The sequence below is a fragment of the Pogona vitticeps genome, chromosome 3 (genome assembly GCF_051106095.1).
Source record: "Pogona vitticeps strain Pit_001003342236 chromosome 3, PviZW2.1, whole genome shotgun sequence".
NCBI lineage: Eukaryota > Metazoa > Chordata > Lepidosauria > Squamata > Agamidae > Pogona > Pogona vitticeps.
Window position 1 is genome coordinate 198,183,658 of NC_135785.1, and position 14,207 is coordinate 198,197,864.

At 42.8% G+C, this 14,207-nt stretch overlaps 1 protein-coding gene across 3 annotated transcripts in view; it reads right to left on the reverse strand.

The window, feature by feature from the left end:
• Positions 1 to 8,451: 8,451 nt before the first annotated feature.
• The window catches only part of AGPAT3 (1-acylglycerol-3-phosphate O-acyltransferase 3), a 113,248-nt gene continuing 107,492 nt past the window's right edge, over positions 8,452 to 14,207 (reverse strand). For all 3 annotated transcript variants that reach the window (XM_020783915.3, XM_078390508.1, XM_072994193.2), the window contains 2 exons: positions 13,489 to 13,687; positions 8,452 to 12,147 (listed from right to left, as the gene is read on the reverse strand). In XM_020783915.3, coding sequence (XP_020639574.1) covers positions 12,059 to 12,147; positions 13,489 to 13,687 — 288 coding nt within the window. In that variant the 3' untranslated portion in view covers positions 8,452 to 12,058. The remainder of the gene's footprint in view (positions 12,148 to 13,488; positions 13,688 to 14,207) is intronic.

The following is a 14,207-nucleotide window of genomic DNA, read 5'->3' on the forward strand; positions in this document are numbered from 1 at the left end:
AGGCTTAAAGATTGAACGTGGGGGGGGAATAAGTCCTTTCTCGTCACCAAGTTGGGCAATAATTGAGCATTTTGTTATAAAATACTGAGACTGCTGACTAATTTCTAGTGGACCATCTAGCATACCGTATGTTGGAATTCATGAAATCAATGCTGGACTAGGTCTGGTCCGGCAAGGCATTTCCTATATTCTTTAAACAAGAGGACACACTTGGGATCATGTATTAGTTAAGGTTTGACCATTTACAATTACTGTATGCATTCTTGCTTTATAAATTGAACACGTATCAGTGGGTCATAGGAATTCTAATAAACATTTAAATACAAGGTTTACATCTGTACTCCCCTGCGTGTACATGACATGTAAACGAGAGCCATGCAGTCTCACAGCATCCAAATAACACAGATTCTGTGGCAAAGCTGCTGCTGCTTTGATATAATGTTCTATTTGCTGCCCATCTTGCAGGCCACAGTGTAGGAGGGTATTGCTCAGAATACTAGTTTCCAAATGCCAGAAAAGAGGTTACTTACCTGTAACTCTGGTTCTTTGAGTGGTCTTCTGTGAATTCACACTAATGGGTTGATCTGCACCTGAGCAAAGCAGCTTCGGAAACTTTGTAGCTTTAAGCACTAAGTGCCAGGGACCTCCCACCTAGGTTATATCACCGCCCCCCGGCACTCAGTGCCCCAGTTCCGTAGAACTGTCCACCACTGTACAGAATATTAAGAATAAGTCGTGACATACAGTGGAGAGGAGGGCAAGACATGTGAATTCACAGAGATCCACTCAAAGAACCAGAGTTACAGGTAAGTAACCTCTTTTTCTCCTTCGTGGTCTCTCTGAATGCACACTAATGGGTGATTAGCAAGCTGACCTATCAGGAGGTGGGCATCATGACAAGACAGAAGCCAGCACCGCTCTAACCACAGCAGCCTCTGCTTTGGCTCTGATGTCAAGTCGATAGTGAGCTGTAAAGGTGAACAGTGTAGACCAGGTTGCAGCCTTGCAGACATTGGTAAGGTCAATACCACGAAGGAATGCTCGAACAGTGGGAGGCAAAGGTTTGTACGCAATTTCATACACTAGTTTGATTGTAGCAACCACCCAACTGGAGAAGGTTTGAGGTGAGACCGATGATCCTTTAGTGTGTTCTTGAAACAACACAAATAGTCTTTCATTAGATCAAAAAGACTTAGTCCTGGAAATGTAGTAGGCCAGGGCTCTCTTGACATCCAGGGAATGGAGAGATTTTTCCAGACGTAGGGTTAGGAAAAAAGGTAGGAAGGACCACCGGCTGATTGTGGTGGAAAGATGGGGCTACCTTTGGAAGAAAGGAAACATCTGGAAACAGGGTGACTTTATCAGGATGATATTGTATAAAAGGTGGGTCCACCCACATCGCTGTCAGTTCACTTGCACGCCTTGCCAAAGTGACAGCAAGAAGGAAAGCCGTCTTGAAGGTAAGTAACCTTAATGACGTGGAAGCCAGAGGTTCAAACGGAGGAGACATCAATTTGTGGAGGACCAGCTGAAGAGACCACTGTGGAGTGGATGGTTTGTAGGCTGGACGCATATTACGGAGACCCTTCAGGAACTGTTTTAGTGTAGGATGCTGAAATAACTTGGCTGCGTCGGATAGAGGTGGCTGATATGTAACTATCGCAGAAATGTATACCTTCAGGGAAGAATGTGACAAGCCAAGCAGAAAGAAGAGAAGAAACCTCAGAAGAGTGTCCAGTGATGTGGGGCACACAGGTAAGTCGTGTTCAGCTGCAACATCAGAGAAAGACTTCCATTTACATGCATATGTGGCCAAAGTAGAGGGCCTACGGGCTCAACTAAGGATGTCCTCTACCAAAGGTCCAGCCTCCAGGCTGTAAGATGCAGGGACTCCAGATCCGGATGGAGTGTCCTGCCATTGTGGAGGGAGAGTAGATGAGGAAGGTCTGGGAGCCGAAGGTGACTCACTGCCATCTGAAGTAGTGGGGCAAACCAGAGCTGGCGAGGCCACCAGGGAGCAATCAAGATGGCATTGGCTCGGTCTTGGCAAATCTTGATGATCGCCTTCTGGATCAGAGGTATGGGAGGAAACATGTACAGGAGTCCTTCCATCCAGGGGACCATGAATGCATCCCCCTCTGAGTGGCTCCCCGCCCCTGCTTGGGAGCAGTACCTGTAGCATTTGCTGTTTGTGTGACAGAAACAAATACATCCAGTCACGGAGTGCCCCACCTTTGACAGAGGGAGTGGAAGACCGCATCGTCCAGAGACCACTCGTGAGTAAAGTCCTGGGACCTGCTCAAACGATCCGTAAGGAGGTTGTCGGTGGAAGCTACATGCACCGCAATCAGGAAGATATGGCGAACATAGCACCACTCCCAGATCTGGACTGTAAGATACAGAAGTCGCTGGGAGTGTGTACCTCCCTGCTTATTCAGATAATACACCACCATGGTATTGTCAGATGTCACCTGCACCATCTTCCCCATGAGAAGGCACTTGAATGCCCGAAGACAGCTAGAAGTTCCAGGATATTGATGTGAAGAACAGTTTCTTCTGGGGACCAATGACCATTGGCTGTCAGATCCAAAACATGTGCTCCCCAACCAGTCAAGCTGGCATCCGTGGTGAGCTGGACTGAAGGCTGGAGAGGGTTGGTCTGCCCACTAGAAGATTCGAGCAGAGGGACCACCAGGTTAGTTGCTCTGCCAATTCCCTTGAGACTGTACAAGTCTTGGAAGGTGCATTGATCAGAAGACTGAACAATGCCGAGTACCATGCTTGAAGGCAACACATCTTCAATCTGGCATGTTGAATGACTGCCATAGTGGAGGCCATGAGGCCTAACAGGCGCTGGACCAACAAGGCCTGGATCTTTGCTCCTGGAGTGAATGAAGGAGTAACTGATGTATTTTCAGGATGTGGTTTTCTGGAATGAAGGCACGGCCTGAGATCTCATCCTGGACACCACCAATGTAAGTTACATTTTGGGTAGGCATCAGAGTGGACTTTTCTTGGTTGACCTCTAGAGGACCCTTGCTGGTATCTAGGTCTGTCATAATAAGGCCTTACTGGATAAGACCTACGCCATGAGCCTCAAGTTGTTGACTGGGCCGAGATGAACCTGGCCATCTTCCTATGCTTGATGAGGCTCTCCAGGATCTGATCCATCTTTGGATCGAAGAGCCCCTGCCCATCAAAGGGGAGATCTTCAATCCTGTTCTTAATGTTGTCAGAGATGGACACAGAACAGAGCCAAGCATGTCTTCGGAGAGCCACAGCGGTGGCCAGCTGCTTCGATGAGATGTCAACAACGTGCCTGGCGGCCACCCTCTCCTGACAGGCTAGAGCCATAGCTTCTTAGTGGTGTACCAGACAAGCGGTTCTCAGGTCTTCTGGTGCAGCACTAAGGGCAGAGAGGACTGCATTCCAAAAATGCCTATGGTATGCCCCCATAGCTGCCAAATAATTGGCCATCCGCAAAGTGAAGGTGGCAAAAGAGTATTGTCACCGGCCCAGAGTGTCCAATTTCTTTCCCTCCTTGTCCACTGGGGATAAAGAAGACCTTGCCCAAGTTCTGGGCTGCGTAGCATCCACCACCAAGGAATTAGGTGGAGGATGCTTTGCGAGGAACTCAGTCTCAGCCCCATGAATCTTATATAAGTTCTCAACCTGCCGTGGCACCTGCTGGGAGGTCGAAGGCTTGTCCCAGGACTCCTTGGCCAGGCTGAGGAGAGAAGGGATAAAGGCTAGCTTAATGGGTGCCAGATGGTCCTTTATCATGTCCTCAAACACCTTATCGGACTGCTGCAGCTGGGGCTGATCCACAGCCAGGTCTAGGACATCTGTGATTCTTTTATCAGCTGGGTGTAGGAGGTGTAATCCTCAGAAAGAGAAGGAGGATCTTGGGTGAGATTCACTGAGAGGCCCCTCAAGGGATGAGCTGGATGCTGTTCTCCCGCTGAAGGCTGCGAAGGAGAAATAGAGGGCCTCTAGAAACATTCCCCCGAATAAGGGGAGAACTGCTGAAACTGCCTACAAAACATTTGCCACTGTTGAAAGGCAAAAAAGGCAGCAGGATCAAATGGAGACGAGAATCCTGCTCCCTCGAGCCTGAAGCCTCTCAAGCTCTGCAGATGCTGGGAGTCCACTTAACAGCACAGCACGAAGTGGAGCTGGTTTGGGCTTGATGTGCTTCGTCTTCTTTTTTTGAGGAGGGGGGCCAAGGGCTCAGGAGGGAGTGGAGTCAGTGATCAAGCCCGAGTCGAACCCTGCAGCGGCTCAGCTAGTCAGCTCTGTGCAGGAGAAGCCGGAGCTACCATGCCTGCGGGCGGGATGAACTCGTCTTGATGCTCTTCAAGCTTGAGCTGTGGTAAAGGAGCCGCGGGGCAAGAAGGAACCACCGGCGCCGTTGCGCTTTTCTCTTCTTAGCCGAGGGTGGGCTGGAAGGAGGTTTCGATGCAGCCGCAGAAGCCATCGACTTTGAGCCCACGGAAGATGAAGACTATTTCCCTGGTCTTTTGGGCTGCGGAGGAGAGCGCCCTGGAGAAGCATCAGATGGCGGCACTCTCGGGGGGGTCCATGGCAGGCGGGTCAAGGGATTTCGACCAGAGGAAGGCGGTCGGCCTATCCTGCCTGCATTTTAAGGTGGGCTTAGTAAAGGCCTTGAAGTGGATGCAAGAGGCTGGCTGGTGCCCTTCCCCCAAACAAAAGAGGCACTTAGAATGGCTGTCTTTGATGGTCACTTTGGCGTTGCAGGCCGAGCAATGTTTAAATGGTGCTTCAGCGGCCATACACGCCTCAAACACACAGTTCTATTCTTCAAATCCAACTCACGATCAAGAGAGTAGTCAATGTAGTCCGAGTCAAAAAAAAAAGGGAGGTCCAAAAATTGGTTCAGGAAAAGGAGAAAATGCTGAAAGCTCCGAACTATGCTGCTACAGCAGCGGCAGGAAACGGAACTGGAGCATTGAGTGCCAGGGGGCGGCGATATAACCTAGCTGGGAGGTCCCCTGCACTTAGTGCTTAAAGCTACAAAGTTTCCAAAGCTGCTCTGCTCAGGCACAGATTAACCCATTAGTGTGCATTCACAGAGACTATGGAGAAACGTGGGTTCTTCTAGAGCACAATCACAGACAGGTATACTCAGAAGAAAGTCCCACTGAATTCTATATTCCAACTAAATAGACTGATTCCATTGCTGAATTGCAAGTCAGCACTTACATAAATCACACTGATTCTATGGTACAGTATACTGTAGCTGGGACTACCAATCATATTCACGCTCCAAAGACTTGCTTCAGAAAATAGATACAGGATTGCAGTCTCAGTGTTGTAATACAATACTAAAAGTGTGGAAATTTATTTAAAAAGTACCAATTTGTAATTCAGGTATACAAAGAAAAAACAGGACAACAAAGGAAGTCTTAAAATTGCATTTATGATTTTATTACTGGATATGGCCCTAGCTGCAAGTTTACATTTTTTAAAGCTAAATGATAAAAAGGAAAGGAAAATAAGAGAAGAACAGTCTTGGAAAGCTGGGAGAAATAGATGTTAAAGCAATTTCTCAAAAGAAGAAGGCTGAAGAAGGTAGGATATCTCCATATGTTGTTAAACTGCAGCCCCCATCAGCCCTAGCCAGCATAGTCAATTATGAAGGATGATGGGCATTTTCATTCCACAACACCTGGAGGCCACACTTTCTCCACCCATCTTACAGATTAAGGAAATGCATCACAAGTCAGTACCAAAAGGAAAGAGTGGTCAGAATCAGGTCTGAAAACAATGGAGAACTGCTGCCAGTAATAGATGGACCACTGCTCTGACTTGGTATAAATAAGGCAGCTTTGTATCTTCCTGATCAGTATTGAGGAAGCATAAATTAAAGAGCCAGCGTGATGCAATGGCCAGTGTTGGACTAGAATTGAGAGAGAACAGCATCAAATCCTACTGCCCCCTATTACCACGAGGTTGACCAGTTGCTCTCTGCCTAATCTAAGGTTTGTGAGGATATAATGGTGGTGGCAGAAAGAAAAAAATTAAACAATTTGTATTCAAAAGGAGATTAGTGGATTTTGTTCTAGAAAAATTGCAGCAATACATGAGGAAGGGAATAATAAAAAAAGCAAAGAAGAAATTAAGTGGGATGAAAGATGAATAGATTCAGTTGTCAAAATTAAATGCTTAAATATAGTAGATGAGAAAGCAAGAAAAGGGGAAGAGCAAACAGCAAAAAGCTAAGAGAACAAGGGGTCTACAACATTAGAAACAGAAACAGTTCGTCACAGATGATAAATTGAAAAACCAATAGCATGATGATAGGGTAGGAGGTATGTCACAAGGAACAAGCCCTACTGTGCTAATATTTCGGCAATTTTTTCATCAAGTCAGGGGCCCTTCAAATATTGTTTGATTGCTATCTTCCATCATTCCTCACCATTGGCTAGGATTAATTAATACTGTATTTCAACATCTAGAGGGCTACAACATGCTCCCTCACCCGACATATCAGGGCCAGTTGGCCCACCTGGTTTTGCTGATCGAGGTAAAGAGCAAAATGGCACCTCCATTCTCTTTAGAAGCCGATTGAACAGGTAGCTGAATTTGACATCAGTACTGACAATGGGATATACTTGAGAGCAACCAGCCAGTTTAGGATCCACACAGCTGTATTCTCCTAGGGACAGGAGCAACTACTGGGCTTATGAGGAATGGCTAGGGGGCTGCTCCCCCTAAAATGTTCCATCTAAAGCAGGCTTGTCCAACCCGCAGCTCAAGGGCCGCATGCGGCCCAGGTCAGCTCGTAATGCGGCCCAGTGCAATTTTTTATTTTTAAAGAAATTCCAAAGTTTCAAGTTACACTGCCGGCGCTTGCGGCCGGAATGTGGCCGGGGCATGTCACAACAGTAGAGGGGGAGAGAGGGAAGGAAGGAGTGAGTAGGAGGGGAGGGGACAGGGGGCTGCGTGACTGCATTGCGCCGTCCCCGTCAATAGGTGGACCCCCTCCCAGCCCCATAAAGCCGCCAGAGTCGAAGCTGGCAGTCTCTGCTGTCTGAGATCGCAGCTGCCGGTAAGCGCGCTTGGAGCGGGGCTGCGGAGGACGGCAAAGGCTGCCCCTCCATGCGGCCCAAACCAAATGTATGTGCAGCCCAAACCAAATTTTCATCTTCTAATGTGGCCCAGGGAAGGTGAAAGGCTGATCTAAAGCATCTCCCTCATTGCTCAATGGTATGGCCAACCCAGGCTACTAATTTTCTGTCCATAAGCAATCTTTGCATTCTGATGTGATTTTACCTCTAACCCACTGAGTTGGGGAGGCAGCAGCATAGAAAGTGTATGTACATCAATAGCAATGGGAGCTACATTATAAGATGCAGGCAACATGAAGTCCCGCTCATGTACTGAGGTATGCCACATACTCCGCTGGCTGTAGGCTGGCATGTACATTTTGTGACAGTATCATTTTAAAAAGAATATCAGTACATACACAGACACACACACAACTAGCAAACACAGTTGACAGCAGTGGGGGAAAGTTACATCTCTGGGGCTACAACTTCTGTAAACCTCTAGTCAACACAGCTAGTGGCCATGCTGGATGAGGGAATCCAGGGATTATAGTCCTCAAAAAGTAACTTCTCTAACTCTTGTTGAAAGTAATAGGATTTAGCTGAAATCTGAGTATGCCTTTTCAAGCATCTGCTCTTTTTCAGGAGCAATTGCTATACAATCTAGCCCATTCAGTCAGGAGATAATCTCCTTGCAGTGAATAAAACAAACACCAGGAAAAAATGAACGAGGTCTTATTTTGTTTTGGAGAAGGTTTTGCCAATTTTTCTTGACCCTATACTTTTTGGAATTATCTGAAAGTGCTAAGGTACTCTGTGTACCAAAAATGCTTTCATGCAAATTAAAAATAATACCCTAACACAGCACTTGGTTAAAGCGGATTAAGCCTGACAGAATTTAAAGGCATCTAATTGCATGAATTGCAGGACAGCTTGTGGCCAAAATGCAGACTCAAAGAGCTGTACAATTAGTTTTGGACAGCCAAGCAGGGTGGGACAAGTTTAGATGTATTTTCTCAATCAGCAGAAACTCCTCTTCAAATGTTTTTGTGGCAAGACCTTTTCTGAAGAGTTTTAGTGGAATTTAAAACCTGGCACAATGTTGGCTGTAAAAAGGACATGACAGCTTTTTTTTTTTTATCTCACAAGGAATGGTGAAGCTTGGGGCATATTTGAAGTTGCTGTCTCATTCCCAAATATATTTCTCAATTTTAGATTCCAAAATTTAACATTTCAATCCGATACACATTAAAATACAAATGGAACACTGAAAATGGAGAGGGAAGGGGGGGAACATTACCACATTCTAATGATGACTAAAATTAAATAATGAAGAAGACCAAAAAGGAAGGGGGGGGGAGAAGAAAAAGAAAAAGAATGCTAATGATATATTTTGTTTATTATTGCTCTCAAAGGGCTTGGTAGTCAAATATACAAGCTATATTCTATTAAACCAGAAGAAAATAGTGTAAGGTATAAAATCTATACTCACTGTTCCAGTTGATATTCTTTATGACACACACTGCCATTTCCATTAATGTTCTTTCGTACATAGTTTGCATATTTAATTTAAAAAATAAAAACCTATTTGAAGAGACAAATCATAGTTCAAGCCAAAAAGATGAGCTGTCATGTAGTAATTTGTGCAATGTTCTACATTTCGGTTTTCAAAATGGATATGTCTTTCTAGAATGGCAAACAAATCAATGTGTGCTCTTCACTATGTTTTCAAAGCAAAGGATGATCAATATGCCATGATATGAAAATAAAACTAAAGAGAAAAAAATCTGAATTTTCTCCCCATAAGGTACATGCACTACTCCCACTACCTTCAAGCAGGAGTCAACTGTACTATGCTGAAACTGGACAACTACTTTTTAAAAGATACATATGCACATTCTCTTCTTGTTTGGAACCTCTGCACGTGTGACCCCACAATGGGACCTGCTCCCCTTAATTACGTTGAACTTTCAGGGCTTCTCTGCCAGTATTAAACTCCTTGCTCACACGTAGTTGTAGCACTTTGCTTTTGTTGTTGACTGCAGTTAAAATACATTTAACATTATCTTCAGAAATCAATTATACAGCATCTTTTGAAGAAGAAAATGAATTCAAACAAGCAAAGGTTACTTATGTAATTTGTTTAAAAATCATGTCTGTTTTCATTTTCTAATTAGAAAACACATTTTCTGTTTAGCTGTCTAACAATTTAAAACAAAGCAAACAGTGGAAAATATCTACAGAGCAAAGAATACAGTCATGGCTGGATTTTGCCTCTCTCCAAGAAGCGTGTGTTCAACGTCTAATGAAGTTAATCATAAGAATTGCTTGCCCTTACAGTCAGGGTGGATTTTATCCCTCTCTGGAAGCATTATTTGTGTATTCCAGGACTTGATTTTCCTGTGCAATTTTCTCCAAGGGGGGAAAAACACAGCAAAATGCATGGTTACTATAGGCTATGATCTGAAGTACTACTATTCACATGCAGGAAAGCAACAAATACAACACATTTTTCGCTGCAGTAATTGTCCCTGATGAAGAATTATTCAATTTGAAAATGGCTTGTTTCTTCAGCAACAGAAACTGGTGCAGCAGAACAACTACCAATGTTTCTCTTTAATGTCACTCTCTACCATGCTTGCATATCAGTTATTTTGATCACAGCTCATAAGACAAGTTGAAATAAATCTTTCATTGGCTTAAATCCTGTTCCTGTAAAGTCATCAACTGGTGCTGGGAATGTTTAATTAACTACATAAAAGCTATGTCTCCCCTATTTTTAGATTCCAAGGATCCCCAGGGCTCCCTTTTGCCCTGGGGAAGCCTTTGGGACCCTTGGCATGTGAGGGGAGACTTTAAAGGTCAAAAATTGCTGAAATCTTTGTTACCTGGATTGGGATTGTTGACCACAATCCAACGGCAATTTTTGACTTTAACTGAGGTACACAAAGCTTTTAATTAAATGTTATCAGCACCAGCTGATAACATCAGCTTCCGCTGTGTAGCCTGAATAGGATCTTGCCCATTGAGAAAAACCTAAGCATATGCACATGGCATAAGAAAGCAAGGATAAGCACTTCCCATGAAGCATTTCTCCATATTTTAGGGTAGCAAGCTGCAAACAAAAATATTTCAAAAAAGTGAATCTGAGTGGGGAATAAATCATTCTTTAAATAAAAACCTATTTAAAACTATCAGATTATTAGATAACAATATGTGTGTTAATATTGCAATGTCAGGAGTGGTGGGACATGATTTTTTAAAATCTATTCAGAAAAATTAATTCCATGTTGTTCGTGGTACAGAACTGATGGCAAAATTTGATCCCAGCACTGAAAGAAGATACATGTCACTACCTGGGAACTACAAATCCCTCCCCCAGGTCCCCTTTAATTATATGCAAAAAAAAAAAACCCAGTCAATCTGCAAAACTCTACTAAGGACACAATGCAGCCTCCATTCTTTGTGGCTAACTATTTCCTTGGAACACCCCTTACACTGAGACACTTAGAGAGTTACACATACACATAAGTGTTTTTCACCTACACACAGTTTTCCAGAGGGATGCAGCCTCTGTATATGCTGTGAGTAAATATCGAAGTCACATGACGGCTGCGCTGTTTCTATCAATATACTCCAGAGCCAGATATGGTAGAAACTGTATTGGGATCTTGAAAATGCAGCATGAAAAAAAGAATCTTTACCACCCAATGTATAGACGTTAAAGGATTTTTTAAGCAATTTTTTTTTACAAAATGAAAATCTAATATGATAACATAAGGCAGATAATACCTTCTCCCTCTGCCTGCTTATTTAAAATAAAGTTGTTCCAATTTCAAATGAATTCAGGGTAAGTTTGGTTAAAATTGCAACTCCAGGGGTATAATCCCCACCACCACCACACACCACGTATTTGCCGTAAACGTCTCCTGCGTTTAAGAGTTGCTAAATAAAAGATACTCTCCAGATTCCTATAAAAATAACATCTACTTTTTTTGGACTACAATTCTCAAAACCACCAAACCACAACCTCCCACCAGCATGGGAGTAAACAATAATCCACATTATCAACATTCCATTTTTGCCTACCCTCTCTTATTGTGTTGGTGTATGCTGTTTTTCAAAAGAAATCCATGAGGAATGAGACTTCTGAACAGAATAGACCTGAAAAAAACTAGGAAACTGAACAGTCTTAGTCACACAGCTCCAAAATTGATCGTTATCAGAGATTTTTTTTAAAGAAAAGAAATACCGAGTTCAATATCTATGTATGAAATTGAGCTAAGCATATTCCATTTATAACTGGAACAACATAAGGGAGAAGTGTGTGTTTGTGTGTGCTTGGAATGGAATTCATTCTGGTAATGTCTATTTGAAAGTATGTGCTTATCAGTAAGGTACTGCTGCCATCAAAATGTCTTTTTTTTGCAGGTTAGTTAATATTAAAATAAAATTATAATGATTTGAAAAGATGAAGTAGCTTTTCCAAGTAGGTTCCTCTCCCAAGAAACAGCTGTAAAATTAACTGAATATTGCATTTTGCTGCAATGCATGCTGCCTGGTGTTTTGTTTTTCAAAGAAAAAGATGCTAAAAATAAGAAAAGGTTAAAACAGTTTTAGCAAGAAGAAACAATAAGATCCTCTTGCAAAGCAGGTCTTGTATTCTTGAAAGACAAACCAGTTATTGAAAAACAAATAACGTGAAGATGCACATAGCTCCACACATTACCTCCTCCCACCCACCTTCGAGGGGGAAAAATTCGCCCAGATTTTTCTCCAAAAACTACGAATACAGGTATCCTTAGGAAGGTAAGCAGTCAGTCCTTTCCTCTTCTCTTAAATGTTCCAATTTTTTCAGTCTTGGCTCAAGTATTATTAGTTATCAGTTAATAAGAAAAAAAAGAGATAAGTTTTCTAAGTGTCTTTCTTTCAGCAAAGTTAATTTGATACCATAGTCTTGTTATATGTTCAGAATTGCATCTGTAAAATTATTTCTTTTTCTTGAATTCTTGATTGCCATAGCTGGAGCCCTTTTCTATCTCAGTCACTCCTATCAGTCTACGAACTCCAAAGGAAGCTTTAAAAGAAAAGAAAAAATACTGAGTTACTTCAATGTTTGGTAAAATATCAAGAAGTACATACCTGAATGTAACACAGACACACACAGACAAAGACACACACACATTTAATAGGTATGTAGGCTGTACATACTCTATGTTTAAACGAAACAGTAACACTCATTACTGCACTAATAAAAACAATTCTGGAAGCTATCAAAGTATATATTAGTTATGCAGTTATTTACAGAAAGCATGCTGTTTGACCTAGTGATTAGGACTAGGAGTGCGATTTCTTTCCTTCCTTCCAACTCCCAGAATTCTCTGAGAACTCCTCTGATAAAATGCTAGAAAATCCAGGCCACAAACACACACCTGCAGACATCTTTGTTTCACTCACTTGGACAAGGTTTCCTTCTAGGTCTTTTTCTTCTTCTACTCTGTTTCCTAGGAAGAAGCTGCTGCAATTGCTGGGGGGGGGGGAGAAATCTTCAGAAGGAACCCTTCGTAGATCATAAGGAACAACAAGACCCTGAGGAAGAACCGTGGCAGCTTCTTCTCGGGAAGTACCAGAGCAAGAAATGATGACCTAAAGGACACCTAGGAGGAGACCTTGGCCTTGTCCAGGTCAGTGAATAGAAGGTGTTTATGAAGGAAGCAGTGGGGACGTGGTGGTGCTGTGGGTTAAACCGCAGAAGCCTGTGCTGCAGGGTCAGAAGAGCAAGCAGTCGTAAGATCGCATCCACGCGACGGAGTGAGCGCCCGTTGCTTGTCCCAGCTCCCGCCAGCCTAGCGGTTCGAAAGCATGCAAATGCAAGTAGATAAATAGGGACCACTTCGGTGGGAAGGTAACAGCGTTCCATGTCTAAGTCGCACTGGCCATGTGACCACGGAAAATTGTCTTCGGACAAACGCTGGCTCTATGGCTTGGAAACGGGGATGAGCACCGCCCCCTAGAGTCGAACACGACTGGACAAAAATTGTCAAGGGGAACCTTTACCTTTACCTTTTTATGAAGGAAGCAAGGTAGGAAGGAAGGCACTCCTCAAATTAGGAAAAATATAGCAAGACTGGGCTAAACTCTTCACATTTCTTTATTATCCTGCCTTTGTGAACTATAGGAGTAACTTCTCTCTTAAACACCTTTTTACTAAATACCAAACATAGTTAGAACCGTGTTATAATGCAGAAATACAGATCAACACAATAGAGAAATGGGAAATGCATCTATCAAGCATTCTTCTCTGCCCCCCCTTCCTCAAAGTAAATAATACTGCTGTCTGGTTATATTACAAAATTCTGATGCATATGTTTAAATCCAATGTGGAAACACCCTGTTTTAATTGGTTAAGTTTTATTACCTGCTCCAACAAAGCCCAGGAATGCAAGAATCAGAAGAGGGGATCCACTTGCAAAAATTCCAAAACCAAATTTGAAAAGAGGAGAGAGTAAAATGGTTGCCCAGAAGAAAAAGTTGAGGAGAGTCCATGGTCTTCTGGGAGGTTTGAATTGTTGCCCAGGAAAGGTGCCCTCTTGATTATACTTCTCTTGTAAAGCATCCTTGAAGAGAGGGAAAAAAAGGATTCCCAACCTCAGGATGCGTAAGCTTGAGTTCACATCATTTAAACCCTGTAAATATTAACAGTAACATAAGCAGGCCTCTACCCCTCAGTGACACTGGCTGCTACTTGAAGAATTTGTATTTGCATATTAGTCTGTTTCTGTTGTACACAGAAGACAATGTACACGAGGTATCTTTCTGTTTTAATTTTTTAAATTCTAAAATTATTATTTTATTTCCCATATATGTTTGTACGTGTGCAGTTAAAGCACAAACAAATCTGCTAAGAGTGTCATATCAAATAAGGAACAGTCAAAGCGATGAATGAATGAAATGCTTCAGTTCAGTAACAACAGCATCTCAAGGACTGTTAAAGCATGTTTAATCAAACCCAATACAAAACATGTATTAATTAATATATTTACACCCTGCCCTTATCAAAAGAACTCATGGCAGGACACAATAAAATTACTGTAAACAAATCTAAACAAACATGTACGTACTTTAAAACAACTGAAA